General features: G+C 41.4%; 2 protein-coding genes across 8 annotated transcripts in view; one reads left to right on the top strand and one right to left on the bottom strand.

Moving 5' to 3' along the window:
• Positions 1-13: 13 nt before the first annotated feature.
• On the top strand, positions 14-9,787 carry TMEM41A (transmembrane protein 41A; the record flags this gene model as incomplete). Its single annotated transcript, XM_083506566.1, has 5 exons — positions 14-366; positions 3,556-3,709; positions 5,754-5,915; positions 6,711-6,849; positions 7,658-9,787. The coding sequence occupies 5 exons, from the start codon at positions 14-16 to the stop codon at positions 7,879-7,881; spliced, it is 1,032 nt and encodes a 343-aa protein (XP_083362692.1). The 3' UTR covers positions 7,882-9,787.
• A 1,304-nt stretch (positions 9,788-11,091) lies between these two features.
• MAP3K13 (mitogen-activated protein kinase kinase kinase 13) overlaps positions 11,092-16,439 on the bottom strand; it is a 44,454-nt gene continuing 39,106 nt past the window's right edge. For all 7 annotated transcript variants that reach the window (XM_083506376.1, XM_083506375.1, XM_083506373.1 and 4 more), the window contains one exon: positions 11,092-16,336. In XM_083506376.1, coding sequence (XP_083362502.1) covers positions 16,235-16,336 — 102 coding nt within the window. In that variant the 3' untranslated portion in view covers positions 11,092-16,234. The remainder of the gene's footprint in view (positions 16,337-16,439) is intronic.

The raw sequence follows: 16,439 nt of genomic DNA, 5'->3' as shown, positions 1-16,439 counted from the left end.
CTGGCTGGGGCTGATGGGAGTTGAAGTCCAACAGGAACCCGGAGCCGAAGGGGTAGAGCGCCGCTCCATAGACTCAGAGGCCTGGGTTGCGGGCGGCCATTTTCACAGGAAGTTCCGGCTGTGCGTCGCCACGTCCATCCTTTTCCGTTCGTGTGAGGGACGGGGCGTCGCGTCACGCGGGGGCAGGTCCCGGAGTTCCCCGCGCGGCGCTTTCCGTTCCTCCTCGTTTTCCGTTCCTCCCGGCGGCCGTTGTGAATGCTCCGCTATGCGCTCCCTCGGAGGGTTCTTGCTGGTCCTGGGGGCGGCCACGGCGGCGCTTTACTTGCTGTCGGTGCGGCTGCCCGGAGAGCCGCGCGCGGGGAGCGGGTGAGTGGGACTCTTCCTCGGGGGCTTCGAGGCGGTTGTGGCTTGGCGGGGGCCCCGCTCGTGGAGCTGGGATGCTGCGCTCTTCTCAGGGAGGAGAAGCGAGCCTCGGCTTCATTAATGCCTCAGCGGCTTCTTCTCTGTTCGGGATTGTTGACTTGCACTCACTTGCCCCGAGAGCAGAAGGTCCTGGGTTTTTGCTGAGGGCGCCTGCGACTGTGATTGACAGCGAGCCTAAAAATACACCGCCGCCGAAATCCGATGCTACCCTTCGCGTGTGCGGTGCTCGGAAATGTGCTGCTGCATGCTCTGAACTAAGTTTAGGTGTGTAGGAAGTTGTTATGAAACAGCCTCGAGATGTTCAAGTGGTCTCGGGTACCCGCTGAGCTGAAGGGAGTTGGTGCCCCCTTTCACCATACATTTGAAGCACGCACACACTAATAATCCTGGGAACTGTAGTTTGCTCCTCATGGTACTGCAGATCCCAGCACCCTTAACAAACTGCAGCTGCCAGGATTATTTCTTTTTCGAATGTGGGGCGGGGGGCAGGGAAAGAGGGATGTGCTTTAATTGTGCTTTAAATGTATGGTATGTGTACACAGCTGTAAGTAATGACTTGTGGACTTTGGAAGGCACTATCCTCTTATTCCAAAATTGCTGACAGATTGATTGATTGTAACAAAAGCAGTGGTGCAGTCGTAAGGTCATTTGGACTCTAGACTTAATAGTTGTAACTGGAGGCTCTTCAGATGGTAGTGTGTTGTGACACATCCTTCAGAATCTAGCGCCACTGAGCATAAGTTGTGTTTCGGTTTTGTTTTTGATGCTGTTTCAAGAATGCTTGTCCCACAATAAATCTGTTAGTCTCTAAGGTATCACAGCATGTTAGAATTTATTCAGTAACATACAGTACTACTCTTCAATCATACATGCCTTGGTGCATATTTCAAAAGACTTCTTGCTGCTTGTTCATCCATCTATAAACTTGCAGTGGCAAGCTCAGCCACAGAATAGCATTTAATAAAGAGCACTCCACACTTCAGATGCCTTGCTTCAGGCAACATCTTGCTATCTAAAAGTAAGAGTTGTAGAGGTCTTAAAGCAGAAAGGCTTGGGTCTTTCCAGAACAATGAATATACTGTAGCTTAGTGAGAATTGAATGATCCTTATGACTGACCTCTGTCAGTAGTTTTTAGGGGATCAGCTTCTCATTGTAGAGAATATCACTGATTTTTCCCTCATTTCCTTTTTACTTTAGGTTATACACATATCAGGAATTTGAATAGCTGTTAAGTTTTAAACAGTTGTAAAACCAGCGGCCTGTCTTTGCCACAAAATCAAAGCTAAGCAGTAGCCCACCATACCCCACAGGTACCAGAATTCACTGCAATTCTTTTCTGCAATTCCTAACTCAGCAAGTATCTTGTAGTAATTAAGGCTGTATTTTTAAAAATGTAATCAACTGTTTGCTTCAGTAAAATATGTTGAAATCTGAACACGATTGTTTTACAGTTTGAATTTTCATGAGAAACTAGCGATAAGCAGAACTGATGCATTTCACAGACTGACAAATCCTGAGCACTGTGGAAAAATACAGCCTAAATTATAACTCTCCTTCTGTGTTAGATTTCATTTAAGAAGGATTCTAACTTTGAATTGCTGCCTCTGATGAATCTCACCAATGTATACTGTACTAACAATTTAATATGTGGCTTGCTTTCTTAATTGTCCAAAGTTTTAGTAACTAGCACCTTCCTTGCTTTGCTGAAATGTTGCACCTTTATGCTCTGTGTTAGCATTAGGCCACAAGGTAAAGATACGACACTTGTTTCTGCTTGAAAAGTTAATTGCTGAGTTCTTGTTGAAACCAAGCAATGAATGAACGAATGGCATGAATAACTGTGTGGTCACAGTTTAAGAGAAGGGCATACTGTTAATGCCAGAGCTATGGCTGATTGCATGGACCTGAAGTATGTTTACAGCCTACTAGATTCTTGAATTGCAGTAAAGTTGTGAGGTAGAGAAGTTTATTAGGCTGACCTGCAGACAAGGATTTAGTTCTTAGAACAAAGGAAGAAGAAAAGGAGCAAGGTGATTACTATCAAAGGGGAACCATACGTTAGTATTCATGTTAGAAGCATGCAGATAGACAGACTTCAGTTAAAATACAGATAAAAAGCTCAACATTTATTAAGTTTTATAATTTCTTATCTCTCTCCTGATTTTCCACCAGCATGAGCATGCACACTAAATGATAGTATACTTTCAATATGTTTATCACTGCTTGTTTCCAACACGCACTCCATTGTCCTATCTCTGAAAGACTGAGGATGGATGACTGGATGTATCTGATTCTCTATCCCTTCAGTAGTATAGAGGCTTACCTAGAAGCCAACAGGAACTGACCCCACTGACCAGTGTCCCTTGTGGAGTCTTAAACTGGCCCAAATGACTCTTTTTGAGTGATGGAAACAATGGGCCTGTTTCTGCCTAGTATCCTGTCTTCTCTTGGGGAAGGCATTCCTTTGTACATTTTCTTACAAACTGAACCCCCAGTTTCCTGATGCTTCCTGATTCTTAGTTCCCTCTTCCTGTAAACACACACCCACACACCTGTGCCTACACAGTTGTGTGGTTGAATTGTTATTTTACTGCATTCATAGTGTGCATGTGTTCTGATGAGTGCTGATTTATGCTATTATTCTATCTCAGGCATATCCAGCTATAGGTTTGTTGTTCTTGCCTGGTTGGCATAACACTGTACTATAGGCTACAGTATTCTGTAACCGCCTGCTGACCAATTCTTCCCTCTTCTCCCATCCTATTGGGGCTAATGATATTTTATAATATTCACAGTCTTATGTAGATTTAAGTGGTACAGAAATAGAATTTGTAGTTTCCAAAAGAAGTTGGGCAACCTGAGAGCTGACATGGCAGTTCCCTTACCACATTCCAGATGATCAGGCACGTGTTGCAAGAAAGCATAGTGCTGTTGCAACTTGGATACTTAACTTTTTTAATTGTCCTACAAAAGCACATGTTGCAATAAATATGTTAATATTTAAGATGACATGGTATTTCTTGCTTCATTCCCCTTATTTCATAATTTCCACGTGTTTGTCCATAGAATGAAAACACCTTCATTGGCAGCGTATGTTCACAACTGAACTGATTATCCTCTTTATTTATCAGGTCACTAAAGTTTCCTTCAGACCTAGAGGAACTGCAAAAGCTTGCAGAGTTTCTACGGTACTACAATAGAGAACACCATACTTATGTGCTGCTACTGTTCTGCAGTGCCTACCTATACAAACAGTGCTTCGCCATACCTGGCTCCAGTTTTCTGGTATGTATAATACCTGCAAAGCTCCAAGATTTTGGCTTTGCAGCATGCTGCTGAAAACCCATCTGGTCCTTCCCCCCACTTTCAGTGCCTTTGGAAGACTTGCCTAATAACTCCTGGAATGCTACTTAAAAGCTAAAGGGACCCCTGACCATTAGGTCCAGTTGTGGCCAACTCTGAGGTTGCAGCGCTCATCTCGCTTTATTGGCCGAGGGAACCAGTGTACAGCTTCCGGGTCATGTGGCCAGCATGACTAAGCTGCTTCTAGCGAACCAGAGCAGCGCACGGAAACGCCGTTTACCTTCCTTACAGAGCGGTACCTATCTATCTACTTGCACTTTTTGGGGTGCTTTCAAACTGCTAGGTTGGCAGGAGCAGGGACTGAGCAACGGGAGCTCACCCCATTGCGGGGATTCGAACCACCGACCTTCTGATCAGCAAGTCCTAGGCTCTGTGGTTTAACCCACAGCACCACCCGTCAACTAGAGGCTAGATTACACTCTTCCTAGGGCCTGAGCTACTCCATTCACATACAAATCATGTTGAATTCTATATTTGTGGAAATTCCCTTAGACTACCCACAGCAGAATTCACTGAGAGCAGGCTTCCTCAAACTCGGCCCTCCAGATGTTTTGGGACTACAATTCCCATCATCCCTGACCACTGGTCCTGCTAACTAGGGATCATGGGAGTGGTAGGCCAAAAACATCTGGAGGGCCAAGTTTGAGGAAACCTGACTGAGTGTGTTACTACGCTCTTCAGAAGAAATTGTCAGAGTTCAACATGCATTATTAATGCCTAAACTTTCCAACAACTGAGATTGTCCTCGTGAATAACTGATTTTAAAACTAAGCTCAGTAACCATCCATGAGTGTCCCACCGTTCTCTGGCTTATTGTTCAAATACCAACTTCAGTGAAAAAAGGATTAGTTAGCAAGAGGAGGCAGAAAACAAAAAAATTATAATCATAGGGTGTCAATTTCCTTAATTCTGATATTTTGACTTCAAGAATCCAATAAATGTGCACCATGTGTTTACAAAGTTATCTATTGATGGTCATAGCTTTATCCCCACCAGATTTTTTATGATGCTAACCTATTTTATGATTGTGCACTTTTAATTGTATTTTAAAATTTTATCTGCAAGTCACCAAGAAAACAATGCTATTGGATAGCCTTATATAAATATAGTCAATAAAATACATAAATCAATGCTAGAATTCTGAATCAACTAATGACTAAGAAAAATCATTTTTTCAGTATATGATTATTTTATGGAGTTCTCTGCAACATGAGTTGATGGCCAGAAACTTAGGTGGCTTTTAAAGGGATAGACATGAATCTGTTATTTATTTTAAAATATATAGTTTGATATAATAAAAAATCTCTAATGAAAGGCTTGCAGAAAAACAGTAAAAATACAAGAATAGCAATCAGTAAAATTTCCTAAAAACTAGATAAAAATGAGAATACAAATATATTACAGACTAAAAAATTAAGAGAGTCCGGGTAGCTTGGGTGTAGACCTAAGTTTTTAAGAGGTGTATTATTGTCTTCACCTCATGAATCAGAGGGAAGGCATTCCAGAGTATGTGTGCTGCATTGTCACCATGTAACAACCTGCTGATCAGCCAGCAGGGTCTTCATGAAAGACTGGCTAGGCCTGTACTGGCAAAGGCAATCAACAAGTTGTTAAGAGTTTTTAATGTCCACATTAAATGTTATGTGTAAAAGTAGATTTCCCCTGAGCACATCAGCAGCTGTCTGGTCACCCCACATGTATTGCATTGCAATAGTCTAATTGATAGTTCTTGATGGGCAGGTCTACATATGGGTTTTAGTTAAGAAAGCTAAGTAGCACCTCCACCTACTGTATATCTAGCTTCCAGTTGCTCTGTGGACTTCCTGGCTAGAAACAGAGTGCCGGACTACACAGACCATTGGTCTGATCTAACAGAGCTGCTCTTGTTTCTATGGTTCATATAGTCCTTCATGCTTTCCCCACAGTTTATTATGGACTGGATCACTGTCTAGTTTTGCTCTAACAGAACATCCTTGCTGGGGCTCTCTTTGGACCATGGATGGGACTCCTGTTGTGTTCTGCCTTGACTTCTGTGGGTGCCACTTGCTGCTATGGGCTGTCCAATGTGTTTGGGAAAAAATTTGTCACCTACTATTTTCCCGATAAGGTAGCCATGCTTCAAAGGAAGGTAAGTCCCAATCACCTATAATATTTTAGTCAGTGCTTTGTGACTGGGTAGTGCATTATCATAGAGTTGGAAGGGACCCTGAGGATCATCTAGTCCAACCCCCTGCAATGCAAGAATATGCAGCTGTCCCATATGGGGATTGAACCTGCAACCTTGACTTTATCAGCAGCATGCTCTAACCAACTGAGCTATTCATTATCAAGTCTAGCTGTCAAGAATCTGCAGCCAGTATGTTACAATACAATAGCTGGAATTAACAGAAAACTATTCTAGTGAAATGTATAATTTATAGCTCTTGCAATATCATAATTGCATATAGAAGGGGATTCCAAGGCTACATTCATGCTACCTATGTAGGCCTAACTACTGAAACAAAAAGGGGTTTGCAGCAACCCTCTAGTCTAGACCAGGGGTAGTCAACCTTTTTTTACCTACCACCCACTAATGCATCTTGCTTGATGGTAAAATTTCCTTACCGCCCACCAGTGCTCAATGGGAGGAGGATTCAGCTTGTGCCATAGAACCCCCTACCGCCCGCCTAGAATCCTGAAACACCCACTAGCGGGCGGTAGGGACCAGGTTGACAACCCCTACTTATTCTCTACCCTTTTTATTATGCTAGTATAGAATGGTTATATAATTTATTCATCAAACCAGGTTTATTGGTAGTAATACCAGCTCCTTGAGTGCCTTGAATACAAGCTAATATTTGTATTACAAAATTTGTGTATGTATGTGTGTGTGTACACACACACACAGTTTGACCAGATCTTGTTTCTTTTTTGTCTATGGCAGGTGGAAGAGAACAGAAATTCCTTATTTTTTTTCTTGTTGTTTCTGAGGCTGTTTCCCATGACTCCAAACTGGTTTCTGAATCTCACATCTCCAATCCTGAACATCCCTGTTACTCAGTTCTTCTTCTCTGTATTCATAGGTAAGATTAAAAGCACTCAATTTGTCTTAGTACTACCTAATATACTCTTCTCCTCCCTCTTTTCCATTTGAACTGGCGGTGCATGCTTGCTCATTCCCTACCACTTCTAGCTTACCTTTATTGTGTGGGTGTTCCAATTTGATGGACTATTTTCTGGCAATAGTGGAAAATGAAATGTGATTATAATTGGAGGTATGCCCATTTGTCTGGGAGCTCCTTGAATGGCATTTTAACTAATGTCTGTTGAGCATTACAAACCATAGTGCAAAAAAAAAAAAAGTTATTTGATTTTGATTTGTAGAGAGAAAAATACTTATTATTTTTATGGGCTTTTCTATCTTGTCTCAGGGGGCACTAGGAAAAACTGGTAGAGTTTATAATCCTCCTTAAACACACGCTCCCTTAATGTGAAAATTGATTATGTCCCTAAGGTAACATTAAAGTACACCAGTTCTCTGTAAGGTACATACTGAAAAACGTGCTTCTCATAGAGTAGCTTAAGACAATATTTTGTGTAGTGCAGGCTCTTGTTGGGGGGAGATGACAAATACCCTTTAACTGTGCAAGCAAGAAACATTTCCCATCCTTCTTGAGCAGTGGAGAATATTCTTCAAGATGCTTAGTCCAAATCCTAAGTACTTTCTCTGCTGACCCTTCTTAGTTTTGTGTACGTATTTTTTCCTTATACATTCCCAAATGTGTTCTCCTTAGCATTTGCACATTCAAGCTCTTACCTTATTCACAGGTCCAAGGCAAGTCTGAAAAATGTGAAAGTTTTGCTTATATGAGTATGCTCTTACTTCTGCAGGACTCATCCCGTATAACTTCATCTGCGTCCAGACTGGTTCAATCCTTTCACAGATCACCTCCCTTGATGCTATTTTCTCCTGGAGTACTCTGTTCAGGATGTTGGCTATAGCCATGGTGGCATTAATTCCTGGGACCTTCATTAAGAAATTCAGTCAGAAGCATCTCAACTTGGACAAAAACAACCAGAGTGCCCATTTCCTCAATGGGAGAAAGAGTAGCTGAATGGGCTGGGTTAGGACCAGATATTATAGAAGTCTATTTATGGGAAAGGTGCAATTCCCCCCCCCCCACCAGCCCAATTTGTTTTTACTGAACTTTAAAATCCCTGGTGCAGGCTTGGGCATCTCCTTTCAGTAACACATAGACAGAAAACAATTTCTGCTCTTAGTGTGTGTGTTTTTTAATAATTAGACTTGCAAAACTCATTTTTAAAAGGTGCTCGCAACTGTTCCAATGTGTTCTGTAACAAGAATGCTGTCACTGGAACAGTTTTATGTCATGTGGTTTTGCTACCACTGACGTAGAGGTTGTAAATGATTATACCTGCCTAGAAATTTGAGGTTGCCTCCTACATGACAGCAAATTCAGGAAAAGATCACATACAAAGCACCCCTTACTGTTGGCAATCGCAGTGCATTCTATGGGACACACGCTTGACTGGCTGAAATACCAGCACCAACAACTGAATCCTATTATCTTCTCTATTGAGGGAACCCATCTTGAGTGATTTTTCCTCCCTCTGCCTGCTTGGGAATCCCAAAGAAGAAAACTAGGTTAATGTAGGCTATGGGAACTATTGAGGCTTGAAGGACTGATTTATTGGTTTCCTTTCCTTGTAGGCTGGAGAAGTGGTGGTAATGAAGTCCACATACTGGCTTTGTTCTCAAAGCCTCAGTACCTTGGTTACTCTGGCAGCAGCAACTGTACTTACTGTAAAGGTAGAACAGGTTTAGTAGAATTATGTCAGTGCTGTTGCTTTCACAAATCTAAGAGATCTAGTTAAGGATGGGTAGGGAGATGAGAGATGCCACTTCTACATCTGCCTTTGTGGGGAGCTACCGAGGCGTAAAGTACTCCTACAATCATGTACTGACTGCTGATGAAATGAGTATCTTCCACTTTGTTGCAATTCCCCAGGAGAGTGTACTATGTAAAATGGCTCCGGGATATCTCTTTGTTCAGGTTTTGTGTCTATTTTAACCCCCCTATCACTTTTTTCTGTGCCTCCTGGAAAACCACATTCTCTGCTTATGCTGTATTTTGTCTTCATTGAATAATGGACATGGTTGTGTCGCTAGTCCATTAGATAATCCACTGCTTAAGGGGTGAGAAAACTTATTTATGAGTGAGGTCATCCTTTTTCCTTTGCTTCTTAAGAGTATACAATCAACCCAGAGACGAAGCCCTATCACTTCATCTCAGTATTCTGCACCCCACCCCCTTAGAAAGTATTTGGTAGTGGCCAACAGCCACTATTACAAAAATCTTTCATCGAGTTACCTTTTTGACAAGGGTCTAATTCTCACTGAAGTTTTAGAATTGGAAGGAACCCCGAGGGTCAACTGTGAAGTTTTAACTGGGCAAAACCACTACTTCAGAGTGCAGGTGAAGATGCGTCCTTTTATGTTCTATACAAAAACAAATAAAATCCCTTCATATAGAACACTAGGTGTTGGTAAGGCAGCTAACCTAGAACCCTTATTTGCTGTTTGATGTGACAATCTGACCACCTCAAGTGTAAGTACTAGGCTAACGTTTCAGGAACTCCTGCATGGATCGTTAGGTTTCTTGTGAAAATTATTAATCTACCATATCTGTGCTGGAAGAGGTGGCTTTGTTAAACACTTTGCTATCCTCCACTAAAGTAACGGTATTATGCTAAACTTGTCAACATTAATGACAAGCTTCTCAGGATGGTATTAGCAGACTCCACGTGTGTGCTATATGCTAGAGAGATCATAACAAACACTGATGTAACAATTGTAGCAATTTGGAACTGAGACAAGGGCAAAAGAAAAATGTCTGACTTCAATTAGTCTGTGCAAAAAAATATGTCTTAATCAAGTGCCTTACCTCCTTTGTGTGTGTTTACATGGAAACTGTATTATCAGATAAATGTTGGTGAAAACAGTGGTGTAAGGTGTTGTTTGTATAAAAGGAACACGGTATATGTTTAGCTGCTTTACAAGAGTGACATCTAAGCACTGTGCATTTAAGAGCTCCTCCTTTCCAATTTACAGACAAACTAACTGGGGGAAAGTTCTGCTTCCACTCAGTAGCTTAGCTTCCCCTTTCAGCAAGAAGCCGCAAGGTAGCTGTTTTAACTCATTTGCACCTAGCCTATGTTCTCCAGCAGTCCTAGATTCCAGAATACCTTGTACTTGGCCTCCACAAAAGCAATTTGAAGTTATATCCTAATCTTGCCGAGATTTCCCACTGTTTCTGTGTGCTAAGGAAAGGTTCCCTTCACATAGAACATGGCACAGCCCCCATTGTGCACTAATCTGATTATCTGGGAAAAACGGCAAGTATTGAGAAACTAAGACTGCAATCCTGTGCATACTTAGGACTACAACCTGCTGAAATCAACAGAATTGTGCTGAAAGTGTTGACTGTAAGATCATGTTGTTTGCCACGGAAACACGCTCATCTGTTGCTAGAGGAAAAAAGCAGGTAACTGAAGGGGCAAGTGACAGCATACTCCCAAATGATTGTATTTCAGGAAAAACCCATTTAAAGTGTCACCAATCGGAAAATAATACAGTGGTGCCTCGCAAGACGAAAAGAATTCGTTCCGCGAGTCTTTTCGTCTTGCGATGTTTTTCGTCTTGCGAAGCACGGTCCGTCGCAACTGCGCCTCTTCAAGCGGCTTTAAAAAAAAAAGCGCAAGACGTTTTCGTCTTGCAAAGCAAGCCCATAGGGAAATTTGTCTAGCGAAGCAACGCAAAACCGAAAAACCCTTTCGTCTAGTGAGTTTTTCGTCTTGCGAGGCATTCGTCTTGCGGGGCACCACTGTACAAGAGAATACACATTATTCATTGAACTCCCTAGCTTTTAATGTAGGAGGATAATGTGGACTTTCACTATGTATGCTCTATGAAGTCATTTTCATTATTCTGCTGGCACTATTGACATATACCTTTCGGTATATAATTAGCAATCATACAAGTTATATTGTGGAAAGAGCTGTAGCTCAGTGGTAGACCATCTGCTTTGGATGCCAAAAGGTCTCAGGTGCACTAAATAGACCAATTGTCTGACTCAGTATAAGGCAGCTTCCCATTTCCTATTTTCCACAAGGTCCTGAAGAGAGAACAGTCTTTGGAAATACAGAACTGCATCCAGTGGTGTGTGGGCAATTTACCAAAGCATCCACTTTTGGGTGTAATACACACAGCTACAGTCGCACACGACATAAGAGCCTATAAGCACTTGAGGTACACTGGCTTTTTATTCCATGCATCTGTTTTTGATAGTCAGTCTTGTTCCCAATTGTTATACACTGTTCAATACAAAACAAAAAAAATCAAGTTTGCTTCAGGAAGCCATAGAGTAGGGAGAAAAAAAACAGCATATGAAATGATTGTTTCAAATGACATGTAAAACCATTAACTCCCATTAGCCACCACACTGATTGTGCCATAGATGCACCCAGTAGTTAAGAATGCATTATGAGTTGTGACTAAAACCTCATTAAGCAACTTGCCTTGAGTTCTCTCTGGTTTGCATTGCTTATTGTACACATACTGCAGATTGCTATTCCATTATTAGCAAACCCTTAATCAGGCAGATATAATGTTGTAATGCCATTGGCACAGAATAGTAAAAACACAGCCAAAAGGTTAATCACTGAGGATTGCACACATGGCAATACTGTCTCATAATCTGGATGACATGATTTGTTGGGTTTATGGCTTTCAGTTAAAGGGAACTTTGTTCTAAGAACTAAATCGAGACTCTGCAGCACAAGGCCATCCATTCCACTGACACCCCTAAGATGCTAACAGAGTGTTTGCACAAAGACTGAACTACTTTCCTACCCTACAACAAAAATGCACTGTTTCGTTGGTGCCAAGAAAGCATTTCTTGTGCTGCTTGCTCCTTGAACACAAAAGCAACGTAATGTGTGGAAGAAGCATGGTGGCTACCTACCCCTTTCTGCCAGTAAACTTGACACTGCTTTCTAGGGAAAAGGACAATTAAAGTGTGTGTTTCTCTGTACTAGTATTTCCAGCTACTATAGTTTTGCCTGTGTCTGTTAATATTTAATGCTTTGGAGTGTTGTTCCCAGAGAAGAAAATAGGTATATAGTCAGTACCTTTTATTAGACCTACAGAACAAAGCAGGCTTTTTAGAGCCCAAAGTCACACAAATACCTGAGAGTCTGTTTCCACATTAAAAAGGACTTAGCCCTCACATTTAAGAGAGAGACTTAAAAACATAACCTGCATACTCTAAGAGAACATCAACCATTTAAAATCTCACCTCTGTTAAACCAATATAATTTTGGAGCACAGTTCACCATCCATATTCTAGGGTTAGTAAGTCTATCTTTTTGAGGCACAACATTTACAGCATTTTTGTAATACAATAGTACAACACCATGTCTCTGCTTAGGGCCAGGCTACATGCTATGGCGTCACTGGGGCAAATTCGGCCCCTCCCTGCATGAAACAGCATTATCACATGAGATGCTCTGTTCCCAGCAGTGGCAATTACGTGGAGTGTGGACTAGGAAACTCACAATATGATGATGCTGTATCATGTGATGAGTGCCCCTAGACATTGCAACACTAGGGAGAAACTCAGCACTAGTCTGGTATTTTCAGCCATTATCCTGGTGGTCATAACATATAGCCCAGCCCTCAGTTAACTATATAAACAATATCACAGCTCTCTAACTTAGAAAACTTGGGTGGCCTAGCTTGATTTTCCCCTCTCTTGGATCTCTCCACAGTCCTGAAATTTGCTAGAATTGTCTAAATTTACAAAAAATATTTGTGCATTTAAGAGTACCCAAAAGTTGAGAGCTGATAACAAAAGGCATGGGGAAAATATGAGATGATTAATCTTATTTCTGATTACATTTTCAGCTCTTTTAAAAATGACTTTCAGTTGAGCAAAACCTGTTCAACTTAATTGAAGAAAGAGGAAATGGCTCTGGAAGAATTCTCTCAATGGCACAATTCACAAATACCAGTTTTGAATATTCTACAATTAAATATTAGACACACCAAAGCACAAGTTGCTAGTTGTTAACACCTGATTTTCATAACCACCAATTTACTAGCTGCCTTAAATTAATGCCCCTTTATTTCAACAGCTCTTTGGGGATCAAAGCAAAACTGGATTTTTTAAAATGGAAAGGAAAGCACAGGACACACACATTTATGAGGAGAGAGCATGTCCTTTGAATGAATTTTCCTTAAACCTTTACATATTCCTTCAACATACTATAACTGCAGGATGACATCTACAGATGCAGGCTGTGTGCAAATACCAAAAGAAACAACCAATAACAGACACAAGAGGCCATTAAATCAGACACATTTTCACTAATGTTAAAGACTCTGGGGAGAGGTTGTTCTTCAATGCGAGAGCACATACGTTGAATGCCTAAGACTCCAGGCTCAATACCTCTAATTAAAAGATCACAGGACTTTCCTTTGCCCAAGACCCTGAGAAGTTATGCTTTAAAGCTGACACAGTTCTACATTATATATCTGAGGCATTTCAAACTAATGCTTCTTGCCCTAGAAAAGAGATGAAGACCACAGTGGGCTAACAATACCAAGTGCTTCATATGGGAAAAGCATCATGCAGCTACTTGTCATTCTTGACACCATCCCCCACTTTGTCTTATTGCGAAAAATGAACTTTTCAAGAGCATAGTCAGCTAACTGGGCTATAAAGTGAGCTACCAGCTGTTAAACTGGAGTCTTTATGCTGGGCTGAGCTGGGAGGGGAGAAAGAGTGTCTTTATTGCCAAATTGTCTGATTCCATTAGTAAAGCAGACAGTTTCCAATTCAGAGATCATCCAAACAACAGTACTCAAAGGTACCCATAAACATGAGAGTGTTAGTAATAGCACACTACGGACACACAGTTAAGACCATATTCATGGAAGACAATCTTAACTCGGCTATGAGTGATTGCCAAAGAAAGGAGAAGAGTAAAAGCAAAGCAAAGTAATTGTCCACAGGGGCCAGGAAGAATGTGGTGAAACTCAAAGGAGAAACAAAGGCTGCAAGGTAGTTGTACTGATAGTTTGGATCATGCCAAGAAAGACTTGCTTCCCAGAAGAAGCACCAAGCTAGGTGTCTGTGGTGGACTTGACAGGTGCAATAATGTGCTGCTTCCCCAACAGCTTGGTCCATACACCAATGGAATGGTATTTATTGAAGTGTGCAATAAACAGCATCTGTGGGTGTCCCCCAATAAAGGTAACTCACCCTTAAGCTTGCCAAGGAGTACAAGTGACCAGACAGAATTTCCTTCAGAGTGGGCACAGCTCAGATCAGTTTAGTGTAAGCATATTAAGCTTAAGGAATTCTTGTTCAATTTCAAGTGAACAGGGCTTATTTGCTTTTTTGTTGTTGTTTCATTCCGATATATCACAATGTTTGGGACTGCAGTTGGGAGGCTAAAGCATGCCAAGAGGTCTTAGCTCTGCATCCTAACCATGTCACACTCCATGCACATGCAGCTCAGGACTGCTTTAATTTGCTTGTACGGGCCTACTCCCCGTCCTAGTGTCAGTAGGCTGCTGCAGCCAGCAAGATAAGCATGGCCTATAACACATTATTAGGTCACAACATTAAGAAAACACCTTGGCTCCTCCTCCTGGGATAAGTAGCCATGAAGCAACTGAACAGGGACCACCAATATGTTGTGCTACAATAAACCCTGCCTTTAATCTATAGAAATTAAAATAAATAATGACATAACTTAAGATTCATGTAGTCCAGCTACATAATTTTAAAATATGGAATAATTTAACTCATACAATACTGCTCTCTGTATAAGTAAAGAATTTCCCTTCATTTTGCCACTAGACAATTAAAAAAAATCAAATCAAATGTAAACAAACAGCATGCAACCCATCTTTGCCCTTCATTTTGGGGGTGGAGAGTGCGGGGTGCAACTGCTACTCACTACTATAAATATGGAAACTGCTAGGATACAATTTTACACTCAAGACAATGAACCGTTCTTCCCTGAATGTAATTAACTAGAAACAAATTGAGGGCACAGCCAAAATTACTGGCAGAACTTTGGCTATAAAACCAAAATAGAACATTTTAGTGTTTCTGTTTTGCTTCCGTTGGATATGTCAGTTAAAGGAGCCATGGTTATAAACCTCAGGAAGTTGCTCAGGAAAAATGAGGTATTGCAGAAGGAAAGTGGGAAACCATTCAATTAGGAAAGGCAATAGTCTTGGACCCTCTCCAATCCAAAATCCATCAATATGAAAATATGGCTTAGGCTCCCTCAGACCCAAGATGAAGGGCATTCTCTACTCATCATCACATTTCAATGTTACTTTCCACCAGTCACACCACAAAACAAGCAGAGGCCACTTGTTTGGTTCAGGCCAGACTATTCCCTTGGCTTCATCCATGTACAATATTTCCTTACTGTGTTCGATCTATAGTAGGAAAATTTCCAGTTTCTTCCTTCAGGATAGTCCTCAGGATGTACAGAATGTGCTTTTCCATGGCTTGTGAGTTCTTGATCTTCACTAATTTGATCGATTCATTTTTCATTGAAGGAAGCAAACAAAAGGCAGGTTGGAATGGAGAGGAAGGTAACTTAGAAAAACAGCATCTCAATTTCTCTCTATTCAACAGCCACTCCATGCTGTGTCTCCTGATCTCACAGTGGCATAGTGATGCTGGAAAATGCTGGAGAGAGGCTGAGGCTAGAATACAGCAGCAGGATGTCACAACCAACCAAATGCCAATTAAAAAACACAATTACTTCCCACTCTCACATGCTAGGGGAGCAGTGACTCAAGATACACCTTTCCAGGAATGTGAACAAGTTCCTATTGAAAAAGTTACGCTGGTTACACTGATGGCATTTGTTCACAGTTTACCTGATCCACTGCTTCACTGGATGCGATCAAGTCATTGAGTTAACTTCCTTCATTTCCGGTCTTTCAGAGCCGCATGGCCTGGTCCCATGTCAAAAGGAGCATCAGATCCTAGCCTTATGCATGCTGTCTAAGACTCAAAAAGATTGTTGTCCTTCATAGGCTAGTCTTCTGAACTTCTTTCTGCAATCAATTATTTTGTCTATGGATACAGTTCACTCTTCAGAGTAAAAAGTGTTAAAATGCCAAAAATATGATACAATAGCTCAATTATTCAATAAAATACATCCCTGCCATTCGTGATTGAAATGCTCACCGAGAAACCAATTCATCAGAACATTTCTCCAAAGATTCAAGTTATTGCAGATCATCTGGATGATGGGGTGGAGATGCAGCTTCTCAGAGGAATGAAGAGGGGATTCTTGGGGGAATCAAAATGCCAGTTGATCAAACGACTGAAGGAGGGAGGAGATACATCTTTACCAAGTTGCAGAGCTGCAGGCTTTACTGGTCCTCACTGTTGCATCAGAGCATTCTGCATCTGAAGAGTCACCACCTGATTCTCCAAACTCTCCAGGATTCTGCATCACAAATCCAAGGGAACAACTTTTAAAATCATTTATTGGCATTTATCTGCAGACAGAATCGTCCCTGGTCCATCTCAAAAAAAAGCGAAAGCACACC

The sequence above is a fragment of the Podarcis liolepis genome (assembly GCF_965112155.1).
Source record: "Podarcis liolepis genome assembly, chromosome: 5".
Classification (NCBI taxonomy): domain Eukaryota; kingdom Metazoa; phylum Chordata; class Lepidosauria; order Squamata; family Lacertidae; genus Podarcis; species Podarcis liolepis.
Note: the sequence above shows the minus strand (reverse complement) of the source record. Positions and strands in the feature narration are given on the sequence as shown.